This window comes from Rhinoderma darwinii, chromosome 13 (assembly GCF_050947455.1).
Source record: "Rhinoderma darwinii isolate aRhiDar2 chromosome 13, aRhiDar2.hap1, whole genome shotgun sequence".
NCBI lineage: Eukaryota > Metazoa > Chordata > Amphibia > Anura > Rhinodermatidae > Rhinoderma > Rhinoderma darwinii.
In genome coordinates this window covers 17507681-17521252 of record NC_134699.1, presented here as the reverse complement: position 1 = coordinate 17521252, position 13572 = coordinate 17507681, and the positions used below count along the sequence as shown (strand labels likewise).

Below are 13572 nucleotides of genomic sequence, written 5' to 3'. Positions count from 1 at the left end.
AATAGACTGTCAAGTTTCACATGAAAGCTCTCTTTTTCTAGCCATTTTGAGAGTTTAATTGAACCCACAAATGTAATGCTCCAGATTCTCAACTAGCTCAAAGGAAGGTCAGTTTTATAGCTTCTCTAAACAGCAAAATAGTTTTCAGCGGTGCTAACATAATTGCACAAGGGTTTTCAAGTGTTTTCTAATCATCCATTAGCCTTCTAACACAGTTCGCAAACACAATGTACCATTAGAACACTGGAGTGATGGTTGCTGGAAACGGGCCTTTATACACCTATGTAGATATTGCATTAAAAACCAGACGTTTGCATCTAGAATAGTCATTTAGCACATTAACAATGTATAGAGTGTATTTCTGATTAATTTAATGTTATCTTCATTGAAAAAAACTGTGCTTTTCTTTCAAAAATAAGGAAATTTCTAAGTGACCCTAAACTTTTGAACGGTAGTGTATATGTTGATCCTTTAAATATATCACTCCTGTGTCCTCTTTTTAGTTTCAGGTCCGACAGTCTGTGGGTCTTACTAGTAGTTATGCCAAATCAGTGGTGAATCTAGCAGATTCTGTGAGTACAACCCTGCCAGTGTTAACATGTCCTGTGTCACTTTGCCCTTTCACTGACTTCTATCATGTGGTTTCCCTCACCAATAAGTTATCTGCTTTGTGACGCAATAATGTGCAAGTAGTGGGTTGCCTTTCTCCAGTACCACTCACCTTCTGTTACCCAAAATGAAAGGGGTTGTCCACTTTTTATTCTATCCATTAATTTATTTATAGAACATAAATGTATTTAAAATGTACATGTATTTAAAACTCTGCTCACATACCTTTGTTATATCAGTGCAGTTGTCGCTATCTAAAAATAAAAAAAATGGTATAGCCCACAGATTTGTCCATAAAAAAAGCGCCCATAGGATAACTGAATGGACAGTCATGTGACCACTGGAATTCAGGTAACACTGTCCAGGTATATAACAGGTAAATAGTAGATTATTGAGGAGCAGAAGTTATAAAGTATTTCTACTACAGCGACATCTCATCATCTTGTCTGTCAGTGTCTGTGAGGAGCAGTTCTTACACGCTTTACCCGATCTTGTGTTTTTTTTCATTGTAACTTTATGAACACCATGACAACATCACCTAGAGAAAGACAGTAATTTTATAAATCCTCTAGAGACAGTGAATACAGACAGTGAAGCAATTGTTTATCATTATTCCACCATTTGTCCTATTCACATAACACATTTTGCCGCAATACGTTATGTATGTCTGTGTGGGAAGGACAGGGGTTCACACGACTGATGCCATATCTAGTCATATTTAGTTAACCTGTGGATGCAGGGCCGGCGTCAGCACCCGGAGAAACCCGGGCAGGTGCTTGGGCCCATTACCCTGGGGGGGGCCCGCCGGGTGCGGTCATCGTCACGACATCACTGTCCATATATGGACAGTGATGTCAGAGGGAGAGGAGTCCCAGGCAGAGCGCTACAAGCGGCTCTGCTCCGGGACTCCATCTTTGGGGAAGCCCCTGACCTCACTGTCCATATATAGATAGGATGTCAGGAGCAGAGCAGTGTCGCAGGCAGAGTGCTAGTAGCGCTCTGCCCGGGACTTTGGCTCTGGGGTTGCCCCTGACATGGAGTACCGGAGCAGAGCCTTTACTAGCGCTCTGCCCAGGACTTCAGTTCTGCTCCGGACAACACTATCCATATATGGACAGTGATGTCAGGAGCAGAGCAGGAGTCCCAGGCAGAGTGCTAGTAGAGCTCTGCCCGGAACTATGGCTCTTGGGTTGCCCATGACAACACTGTCCATATATGGACAGTGATGTCAGGGGTTTCTCCTGAAGCGGAATCCCCAGCCAGTGCATCGTCAATGCTCTAGCTGGGGATTCCACTCCTAGAGGGAACCCCGAAGGCGCTACCTACAGGGAGGGAGGCTGTGTGGTACTACCAGGGAGAGGGACTGTGTGGCACTATCTGGGAGTGTGGCAGTACCTGGGAGGAGGGGGGCTGTGTGGCAGTACCTAGAAGGAGGGGGGCTGTGTGGCACTATCTACATAGGGCACTAAATTTATAGGGGCACAAACAGGGCCTAGTGTCTATATGGGGGCACAAAGTGACATTTTCGAACATTTTACTGCCGCCGTCCGTTTCCCCGCAAAGGGGTCTACTAAGTCTGTGTCGCCCAAGCGCCCATATAAACCTGGAGCCGGCCCTGTGCGGATGCATACATTGCACAGGACTAATCTGTGGGCTATGCCATTTCACTATGAAGGGGCCTCATGCACTATAATAAATGCGAGCAGAATTTCTAATACATGTATATTCGAAAACTATGATTTCCTATTTTACAAATAAGTTAAAAAAAAATTAAAAACTGGACAACCCCTTTAAATTACATTTTTTGCTGCATCCTTTTCTCTATCTATATAATTACAATTCTGGACTGTTGGAGAATCCGCTAAATCGGAAACTCAATGTTGTGTTTTTCCACCTTCAATTTTGAAGGTTCTACTGACCTCCGATTCCTTCGTCAGACACTATTTTACAGAAATATTTAGTAACTCAGTCTAGGAGTGTACAGGAACCTCATGTGACCGTGTCAAGTAACCACATGAAACTTGGAATTCCTGCAACCCAATTGGGTCCATTTAATGTATGTAGATCGTAGGATCTTTGACCAATCCTGAATATGAATACGCCAAATAAAAAAAAACCGGTGTGGTCTAGTATAGTTAAACCCTTCCTGCATCATGTGGGGACCTTCACTCAAGATCCCCATCTAATAATGAATTCCAGGAGCTGCTTGTGTTTGCCATGGCTCTGGGGGGGACGAAGAGCAGTAGACTTGATGGAAAACCATTGATATAACCGCTTACACAAAAGCTCCCCATAGATGATAAGCTAAAGATGGGGGGCTGCCAGTAACTAACCCTTTTCCAATGATCAGTTACTTCTAGGGTAAAGGATAACATTTGTATATTAATAGTTTGCTACCATGGTATATGATCGAGTAAAGACAATAAGCCAGCATGAGCCTTCCATAGCCTGTTATTGCTCATCTGAACTGTTGTCTGTATACTGCACCTCTCGCTCCCTGCCTACCCCTCGATTCACCCCCTGCCCACCCTAATTTATACCTGGCTTCTCCTCTTAGATTTTCAGGGAACAGCTTAATACAAGTATTGTCTTGGTCGCTATGGAAACCTGGACATCTGGAGATAAAGTTGCGGTTAGTGAAGACCCTCTGCAAACACTGGCGGATTTCATGAAGTATCGGAGCATGGAGATACCAGAGCATAGCGATGCCACTCACCTCTTCTCGTGAGTCCAATGGGGTTAGCTGCACCTTATTATATAATCCATCCAACATGCCACTGTCATCCAGTCTACATCTTCCATTATCCCACTGTTGTGTGTAGTTTACTGTCTACATTACTGGGATAGGTTACGTTTCATATATACAGAGTATTCTGCTGGAAAGAAAAAACACCAAAATTTAAAATGAACGCTAGCCTTCCTGGTTACTATGCCACCCAGAATAATTTCTCCCCTTAAACACTGTTTTCTTTGTGGATACACTGGTTTCCCTATATTATCAGTTCATCGGATAGATCTAGTTTTTTCAGCAATTGTATCTGCAGCTGTTTAGTCCAGCCTGTGTGCTTCTTCTGTCTTCTATTCCCTTATACTTGGAGATTCAATTGTTACAGTGGTTGTCTACTTTGGACTGTTTAGGCCCTTTTACACGAGCCAATGATCGGGCATATGAGTGCTCATATGAACACTTGTTCCGATCATTGCCCTGTGTAAAAAGGGCAACGATCAGCTGATTAACGAGCAAACGCTTGTTCATCGGCCGATGAGTGAGCATTTGCTCGTTTATCGGCTGAGACGTTCTGCCGACATGATGGAAATGTATGGGGACGAGCAATCTGAGTAATGAGCGCTCGTCCCCATACATATCTCATTGTGAAAAGAGCAAACGAGCGCCGATCAATAAGCTGTCTTGTTGATCGGCGCTCGTTTTTCAGTCCTGATAAGTTGATCACAGGTTGTTAACAGCAAATAGAAATACTCAAGCACAGATTTTTCTATCCACTGAGTATGTTTATTATAAGCAATGTGGTGACTTGTGATGTTTTGGCTTTTCTCAAATGGATTGTATAATGAATGCTGGAAGAAATAATGTTGGAACGCGCCGCTGTTTATTGCGACCTCCATCACTAAAGTATAGCGCCAACAATACTTCTTCTCCTTGTCATTTCCATTGTGGCGTTTGCTCCTCAGATATAATTACATTTAAAAAGTTAATTCGTTTTAGGTTTCATGAACCACGACTGCAGGAAAAAATCTATTGCTTCTTGTATTTGTCACAAGATGAATCCAATCTCCAAGTCCAAACCTACAAATTGTTAAGCTGAGCATGAATACTGAAAAAGCAGAACTGAGATGTGCAACTATAAAGGGTCGGCTCACACAGCGTTTTTTGGCGTTGATTTTGACGCGGAAATAGTGTCTGAATCGGTGCAAAAAAAAGCCCTAAATAGCTTTTCATTGGGAGGTAGGGGCGTTTTGTTTTTTTCCCAGGCGGCTTTCGACCGCCCGCAAAAAGAAAAGCTGCCATGCTCTTTCTTGGCGTGGATTTAGCATCTGACCTTCCATTGAAATCAATAGGAGACAAGAAAAAAAACAAACACACGGCGCTCATTCAAATAGAACACCTAAAAAAAACTCCTAGGAAAACGCAAAAGAAAGAGAAAAAGTTATTGGCATGTCTCAAACGTATTCCGGGACTATACGGTCATGAGGTGGGATCAGTGTATTTGATCAGTGGTGGGCAACCGGCAGCCCGGAGCAGTGCTAACACGGTGGCCCCCCGGCCATAAACGTGTGGGAGCCTGACTGCTGATAAACCCTCCCCACCAATCCTGAGAACAGGCGCCCCGTTTCCTGTATTTGCTGCCTGAGGTGGCCGTACATGCACTGTCACTCCCCATTATTGTGAACTGGAGATATGGAAACAACTGAGCATCTCCCGTAGCAGGTAATGGTCACTATGCATGTGTGGCCACCTCTCCACTGAGGATATGGGACATTGATAATGGGCAGCTATTGGATGGAGTCCAGGGCAACCCCAAGGCCTCTGCAATGTGTTAGGTTGACCACCACTGGTATACAGACTGAGCAGTCATAGGTTATACATAGGGAATTACAAGATATAGACGTTTTTAAAAAATAAAATACTGTGATTGATCATTTCCACCCCAGATCATGTCATATACTTAAGTTATCGTAATATTGAGCCATTTTCCCTTCAAAGGTCCTGATTCTCCGTAAATAAACACAAAACTCCTCACTAACGTTCTCTCTTCTCTGCATATAGAGGACGCACCTTTAAGAGTAGCCGCAGCGGGGCAGCTTATTTTGGTGGGATATGCTCTCCAACCAAAAGCGGTGGTGTGATTGAGGTCAGTATAAAAATAATTAAATATATCAAAACTTGTATGTGATCCTTTTAAGCAAAAACAGAAAATTTTGTTTTTGCTTGGTGATGGGAAGATATTCCACAAGAAGTGCCGGCATCACAACTAATGCAACTTATGCCAAAACCGCTCCCATAGGAAAGCATTGGGTCAGTTTTGGCATCCGTTTCTCTTTGGTGTTTCTGTACCACCATAGGGAAACAAAACCAGATCGCAGGACGAATATAATAAAACAACATTGATCGACCTGCAGCAAATAGTCTTTCTGAATAATTTACTTTATAACATCCACCTCACAACAATCATCAGTTTAAAGACCTAATGGTTTAGGAGTATTTTGGGACTTTGCCAGGTTATCAGACACTATATATGATTTTTGTGTTATGCATCACTCTAAGTCCTCCACTTCTACACTAAGTAATAGTGTTGCATGAGCTTCCTCTCCTACATGTGATTCATAAAATATGAGTGTAGTTTCCCACTATGCCACTAGTTGGAGCTAAATGCATAAGAATCATTTCATTTACCCGGATTTTGCTGTGACATGGATGGATGGATGAAGGAAACCGTTAATGTTATTATGACATATAGAATTTTTTCCTGCAAATGTGCCAGAAACACACTGTTTTATGGCCTATTTAAGAACGTTCTTATATGGGATATATCGGAGACTTCTCATTGTGTCAGTCACAATAAAAATAAATAGATCAACCATGGTTAAGGGTAACTAAACGTTCAACAAACTTCTGACATGTCATAGTGCTCAGACCCCCACCAATAAAAACTTCTGACATGTCACTAAGACCCCCACCATTCACTAAAATGAAGCGGCAGAAACGCTCTGTACGGTCTCAATAGAAAGTCTATGAGCCTATAAACCGCTACATCGGCTTTCCGGAAAAAGCCGAACAGAAACAAAGTGGCTCAGCGATCGCACTTCTGCCGCTTCGTTTTAGCGATTAGGGTCCCCAGTGCTTGGACCCCCGGCAATCAAAACTTCTGACATTTCACTATGGCATGTCAGAAGTTTGTTGAATGTTTAGTTACCCCTTAATACATTGTACACTACCAAAGTTACAACCAAAGACCCAATTCATTCTTGCAGCAAGGATACTTATTAGAATTTCAATATGCATTTCTTAAGGAAATTGCCAAAGCTATAGTGGAAGGGAAGGTGAAGTAAACATCAATGCCTCATGCACATTGCTACAGGCTCTGTGCATACGGCTGTGCAATGCACAGTCATAGGTATTCCGCAGTATGGTATGTGATGGAAGGTGGCACAACATAAGGAATCTGGCAGAATAAGCATTTGCTGGCTGTGAATGGTGTTGGGTAAATTGTACCATTTTACTCTAATTTGTTGGTGAATTTTCTAGGTGGATTCTGCACTCAGAACTCCGCAGCAAATATATTGTGTGTGAATCCTTAAAAGGATTGTCTCAAGAAGACTTCCCCTGTCCATATGTCCTATAAAGGTATATGGACATCCTAGAGGGGGTTGGAGCAGAGAGGCACTAAGTGCAGCTCCCAACCTGGCGGACTCGGCCCAGCCATGTACTACATGGTCGGTCGTTCATGTATTGCCCATAGTAAAGTCAGCTAGCTTTAGGAGAGCGTTTTTAAAGTCTATGTATACCTTTCTTTACTTTTTTTTATAAAAATGTCTTTGAACCCGTTAACAAGTATTTAGAAAGTTGCACCACTGAGAGCGGGTTCTGTGTGTCTGACACGCAGGATCCACCTGTTATCCATCACATCTACGTTCATAACTTAGATGTGATTGACACGCAGGATCCACCTGTTATCCGACACACAGGACCCGCTGACACTGAATGCGTCTGCTGCTGTCCTGACTGATTCATTACATAGGTGTACATAGCCTTTAAAGAAGGAGTTTTCTTGGTGGGGCAAACCCAATAAACTTGGCAAACCAAGTTTTGCATCCTGATTAATCTCTGCTGGACGGATATGAGCGACTACTTCACCACGCTTTGTTCTTAGTTTAGAATTTAAGAACGTGTCAAGAAAACTTGGGATTGTAGTGGACACTTCTTTTCAAATCAGAAGAAGTTTCACATAAAACTTTGTCCCTTGTGTGTTTGAAGTGGAAAAAAATCCAACGGTAAAGTAAATGTTGTGGAATAAGGGATAATTAAAATAAATAATTAGACGCTAATGTGGTTACGGTTTGAAACTGCTGCTTGAGATTCTTATATTTGGCATCAGGCGTTGAACAGACCATTCACCATGAATTAACGAAACTTTAAGGTATTTTCCCACATGAATTCACATAATGAATCTGCTTATTATAGTTCATTACAATAGAAAAGACTTCCCAGTATAGATTGTGTGGTAGTTTTATGTTCTCAAGTGCCCGGACCCCTTTTAGCCTAATGTTCCTTTTCCAGGATGAAGTTTGCTTCCAAGCTCTATCACACATGTAAATGAAGTAACCACTAGGGCAAAAACATCCGTTCTAGGCTCTGTTCACACTTTCTTTTCTATCTAATCCGGTTTAAGATGCATGGTTATAATAAGTTTATGCTCCGTTTACCCTATACAGTTTGGAAGCATTGCTGCCATGGCGGTGACTTTAGCACAGACTCTGGGACAAAACCTTGGCATGATGTATAACAGACCACGCATGGCTGCAGGTAGGATATCTCCCAGACAGCTGGTCTATGATTTTTGGATTTAACTCTTCTATTGCTGGTGTATAATAACTGCTTTGTCTTTCATGTAGGTGACTGCCGCTGTCCAGACCTGTGGCTTGGTTGCATCATGGAAGATACAGGGTACGTAATGGGTTATAAAGAGAGTTTTCTACTCATTAAAAGTAACTGAACTTTCAGAAAACGTTTGATATATGTCAGAGTTCTATCAGAAGGTTTGATTTGTAAGGGTCCGGATGCTGAGACCCCCACTATTGCTGGAACAAAGGTGTAGAAGCGCCATTAGCGGAGTGCCCTGCACCTTCGGCTGTGATCAGCGCTTCTCGTCAGCCCAAAGATGGCTCAGTTAGAACGTCTATAAGCCGCCTTCAGCCTAACGAGGAGCGACTATCAGCTGAGCGCTTCTGCACCTTCGTTTTAGCGATGGTGGAGGTCTCAGCACCTGGAACCCCACCGATCTTTTAAAGGGTATTCACAAGGTTATGCCGTCACCAGCAAGCCGCATCAGAAGAAAATAACCGGTCCTCCAATGTTTAAAATTACTAACCTTGTACTGATCCTAAGTTACAGCCTGTGTTATAGTTCAGAGCTGCATTCACAATTCTGCAGGCTTCAGACCTAAAATCTCCAAGTGTTACTTCTGGCTCAGTGTCTGTTTATATATTGACCTGGTTATTTGCATGCTAGGAATTATCCTCTTTGCACCGCACATTGAACAGTAATCTGATGAAGGTAAACAATGTTTGCATTACTGCATTATAGGAGCTTATTTTAGCTTTTAGGGGTGTATCGGACAACAAAGCTTGTTGACTGCTTCCAATGACAACCAGCAGAATTATCGATGTAGCTCTGGAGTATAATAAAGGCTGTCATTTAGTATTAATATTAAAAGAAATTATGCAATGTGTAAAGTTATTTTTATGTGGATTATAATCATATATAAAGTGTAAAATTGTGTTTAAATGTGAATATGCCCTTTAAATATTTTACATTTGATAAATGTGGGGTGGGGGGGCATGCCCTTTATTAACTTCGTGTAACCGCTGTAAATACTTTTGGTATGATACATTTACATTAAAATAGACTATCCTGGCTTAAGGGAATTTTGCCGTATTTGTATAAGTAAATAAGAATCAGTAAATCAGGACTACAGTTACGTTGTAACGGACAGTGATTTGCTTGATTTCAGGTACTACCTTCCCCAGAAGTTCTCCCGCTGCAGTACTGATGAATACCGACAGTTCTTGAAAAACGGAGGAGGAAAGTGCTTGTTTAACAAACCTAATAGGGTAGAGTCCTTTTACTCCTGACATCTCCATGCGTCCATTTCCCTGAAATCTTTCCCCCATATATTATTGGGTTTGCATCTTGTGTATTGGTTAGATTTCTGCCTTCACATATCGCCTATCATAATGCCAGTAGCCTCCATACTTCCCTGCCCTCCTCTGTTTTTGGGATATAACTGCTCTGTGCTTCACGTATAAGAGGAGACATGTAGGACGTTTTAAGTTTACATAGAATGTGAGGGTTATAACTCTACTGTTATGGTTTCTCCACACGTTACTGTACATACGACATAAAAGATATATAAATACAGACGGGCATTATGTGAATACATTACTGATGAGCTTTGTATATGCTCATGTGTGGTAGTGGGTCACAGAAGAGCACAGATTAGGTACAGTCCATACATGTAATGGACCTCACATCGTAAGTCCTTGCATATGTTTTGCATTAGGTTGTTGTTGTTTTTTCTCCATCATACATCCTGCTTTTATTAATGTCATTTTATTTTTCCATTTTCCTCTCCCAGCTATTGGATGCTCCATCCTGTGGGAATGGATTTGTGGAAGTGGGGGAGGAATGTGACTGTGGTTCACCTACTGTGAGTACTCAAGTGACAATTACTATTCTTTTCTATGATACTATTACTGCTGGCATTAAGAGGATAATATAAAATCCGAAAAAAATATATTACACATTCATTTTAAAAATAGAAAGGGGAAAAAAAAAAAACATGTTGCGTTGATCATGCTGCCCTATCTGCAGGTATCATGTACTAGAGCAGAAAGAGCGGAGTAGATTGATATATAATTGTGGGAAAGGGTTCAGTATAATTTTGTAATTTATTCATCTAAATCCATGCTCCCTTTGGGTTCACAGATGTAGCCATCTTTATCTTGACTTTTAACAAATTAAATACAATGTCAAGAAACTTTAACTTGACTTTTTCAATGGCTTTTGTTGTGTGATTTCACTCTGCAGAAAGTTAGTCCAGATAAACTTGGCTACATCTGTATGAGTCTTAATCACTGATTGACAGCTGTGTGTATGTATACAGAGATATGTGTGACTGAGCCAACTGGATTTATAAACCCAGAGAGAGCAGGGTTTAGATGACTTCATGACATTTATTACTGAATCTTTCCCCGCAAAACTATTTGTTAATCTGCCCAGTTTTTCCTGGTGGTGTTCAAAGACACGTTTTTGGGGTATTTGTGTGGTAATACCACTAATAAATTTCACCCCCCCCCCCCCCTCCGAAGTGTAGGTTGTTTGTGAAAATTGTTACCCTCCAATTAGAACTCGGCACACTGAAACATATGGGTGAAGCATTCAGTGCACCGTTATTTATAAAATAGCAACTTTCCATGTTTTTTTGTTCTACAGTAGACGTTTTCTGGATGTTTTTCTACATAATGATCAGTGAAACTGTTATTCTTGTAACTGACAGGAATGTAAAAAGAGCGGAGCATTGAACTGCTGTAAGAAGTGCACACTCAGCCATGATGCAATGTGTAGTGATGGGTTGTGTTGTCGGCGATGTAAGGTAAGGACACTGGAAGACTAGCACTCCTCAACAATGACTGTGTAAGACTATGCTGTGATTTCTTAATGTTACATAATCCAATAAAAATAATAAGACTTCCATGGGGTGTCCTGACTTATTAATACTATTTTTAGATATATAGTCTACGTAGAAACTGTTCGGGATCATACACAAGACAGAGCTATATGCACGGAGCTCTAATGCCAGCACACTAAGTCCTATTCCACCACATTGGCACCATGCTACGGTGGTATTGTCCCCTAGAAACAATATCTCTGTAATATGGCATCCAATGGAATAAGGTTTCCACCTGAAAAGCCCATTTGTTTCAGGGAAGCATGGAGAACCCAAATCCCTGACTCTCATTGAACATGTCTCAACGACATACCAGAAGAGGTTTTTTTTGTTTTGTTTTTCTTTTCAATGGACCTGGCTAATGCAATTTCAGGGGAAGGGGATGGTTTGTATGAATAATCAGATGTAGGACTGTGTAGCCAGTTTTACAAAACAACATAGTTGCATGTGTTCTACAAGATAACATGATCGCCAGCTATGACGAGGCTTTTATACACTCTTTGTCTTTTTGATAACAGTATGAACCAAGGGGGGCAATTTGTCGGGAGCCTATTAATGATTGTGATGTGCCAGAGATGTGTCCTGGAGACTCCAGCGTGGTGAGTCGTGGTATATTAATAAATTTACTGGATGGTATGGCTATTTTAGGCCTATTCCACATGCAGCATCTGGGATACCGATTACAATGTCTGAGACTGCAGCCATCGTAGGATTACTTTTGTTGTGAAAAATTGCAGGGTTAACTTTGAAAATCATAAACTATTAGTATATTAATCACCTGTACTAAAACACAGGGGTGGACGCAAAAAATATAGTATGGGACCCCTGCTCAGGAGAAAGCACCCCCTTAAGTCTCTCTAACAAATCCACCAGTCAGTCGGAGCCATGAAATTAATTACATTCAATCTAGTAGACAGATGGAAATACCCTTTAAAAAGCAGGTAAGACATTTTATGGCACATCCACAGGATATGCCAAAAATGTCTGATAGATGTAAGTGCCTATCTTCTGAATGGGGTATCACCCAAGCCCCGTCCCACCTGGTGAGGTGGGCGCAGCATCCATATGTCTGTGTAAAGGCCCTTTTACACCGGCCGATAATAGTCTGGTGCAGCGAGCGCTGATCAAGGAGACATTGTTGATCGGCGCTCGTTTGATTCTGTTACACGGAGATATTGATGGGGACGAGCGGTCATCACTCCGATTGCTCGTCCCCATACATTATCATGTCGGCAGCGCGTTTCCCTGTTTACACAGGGAGATGTGCTGCCAACAAAATATTTAACTTTTTTTAAAAACGATTTTACCAGCATATGATCGAGCGTTTGCTCGTTCATCTGGTGATCGCTGCCCTGTTTACACAGGGCAATTATCGGCAACGAGCGTTCTGTGATTGCTCGTCTGCCCGATAGAATCTGCCCAGTATAAAACCCATGTCCATGTCTCATCCATGTCTCATTTTGTTTATACAGTGCCCAGCAAATCTACACAAGCAGGATGGATACTTCTGTGACAATGAACAGGTAGCATCAATCGGCTTGAATGTGTAATATATTACTGTTTTTGTAGGATAATTCTCTCAAGGCTTGTGATGATCTGTGTTATTAAATGGCAGGTGACGTCCTTCAATACTACTGCCGGTTTACATACCAAATTACAGAATTATTCAGACGCTTCTCACATTCCTAGAGACAGGTGCTATTCAGCAATTTTGACAACTGGATGTCCATACGTTTCCCCTTGTCTATGGGACGTGTTTCAGACTGTGTACACACGCACTATTGATTAGGTGTAATATTAACACCTGGTTGTCAATATATTCATACATTCATACATTTCCAGGAGGAATAACATAGGAACGGCACAATAATACTGTGAACCATCACCACAAGTGTGTCGGCGTTTGACAGTATTGAGTAGCACGAGGGATGAAGGGGAAGCAGCGTGAGCACGAGTGCCCGCAACCCCCCTCAGAACGGTTGAACAGCGGGGGTGGCGAGAGTTGGACCGCCACTGATCAGATATTGCTAGTCTATCCTGTGGATAGGCCATCAGTTTACTCTCTCCCAAAAAAAAAAAAGTTAACAAATTGTAGCTTCTAATTCTCTCAGGCCAGACTGTAGGCGGATGAAATTCTGCAGGCTGCGTCCCATTGGAGGTAATGGTAAACAGCAGCCAGTAGTTTGGATTTGCAGGGCAATGACAGGGAATAGGAATTGCATTAGTTGCTCAGCTGTATTAGGAATTATCTATGTTATTAAATAAAGTATCGTAAATGTTAACGATGTTGCGCTATTCTTTAGTAGTACATTGCTCCTCTGTGACCCCAAACATGTTTTGACTTGTATAAAACGGTTTGGCGCCCATTGACCTGAATAGGTAATGCATACAAAATAGCCCCTAGCGGCAGCAACAGGCAGACAAGATTATTACAATTATATATGTTGGAAAACAGAGGAACAGTGCTTAGTTTATGTAAAAAATGTACGTATAAAAT

The 13572-nt window shown here is 41.7% G+C and overlaps 1 protein-coding gene across 2 annotated transcripts in view; it reads left to right on the top strand.

Moving 5' to 3' along the window:
* ADAM11 (ADAM metallopeptidase domain 11) overlaps positions 1-13572 on the top strand; it is a 50398-nt gene that overhangs the window by 20949 nt on the left and 15877 nt on the right. For both annotated transcript variants that reach the window (XM_075846118.1, XM_075846117.1), the window contains exons 10-19: positions 504-572; positions 3167-3333; positions 5396-5480; positions 8062-8152; positions 8242-8293; positions 9360-9459; positions 9984-10055; positions 10905-11000; positions 11594-11674; positions 12548-12598. In XM_075846118.1, the coding sequence (XP_075702233.1) occupies positions 504-572; positions 3167-3333; positions 5396-5480; positions 8062-8152; positions 8242-8293; positions 9360-9459; positions 9984-10055; positions 10905-11000; positions 11594-11674; positions 12548-12598 (864 nt within the window). The remainder of the gene's footprint in view (positions 1-503; positions 573-3166; positions 3334-5395; positions 5481-8061; positions 8153-8241; positions 8294-9359; positions 9460-9983; positions 10056-10904; positions 11001-11593; positions 11675-12547; positions 12599-13572) is intronic.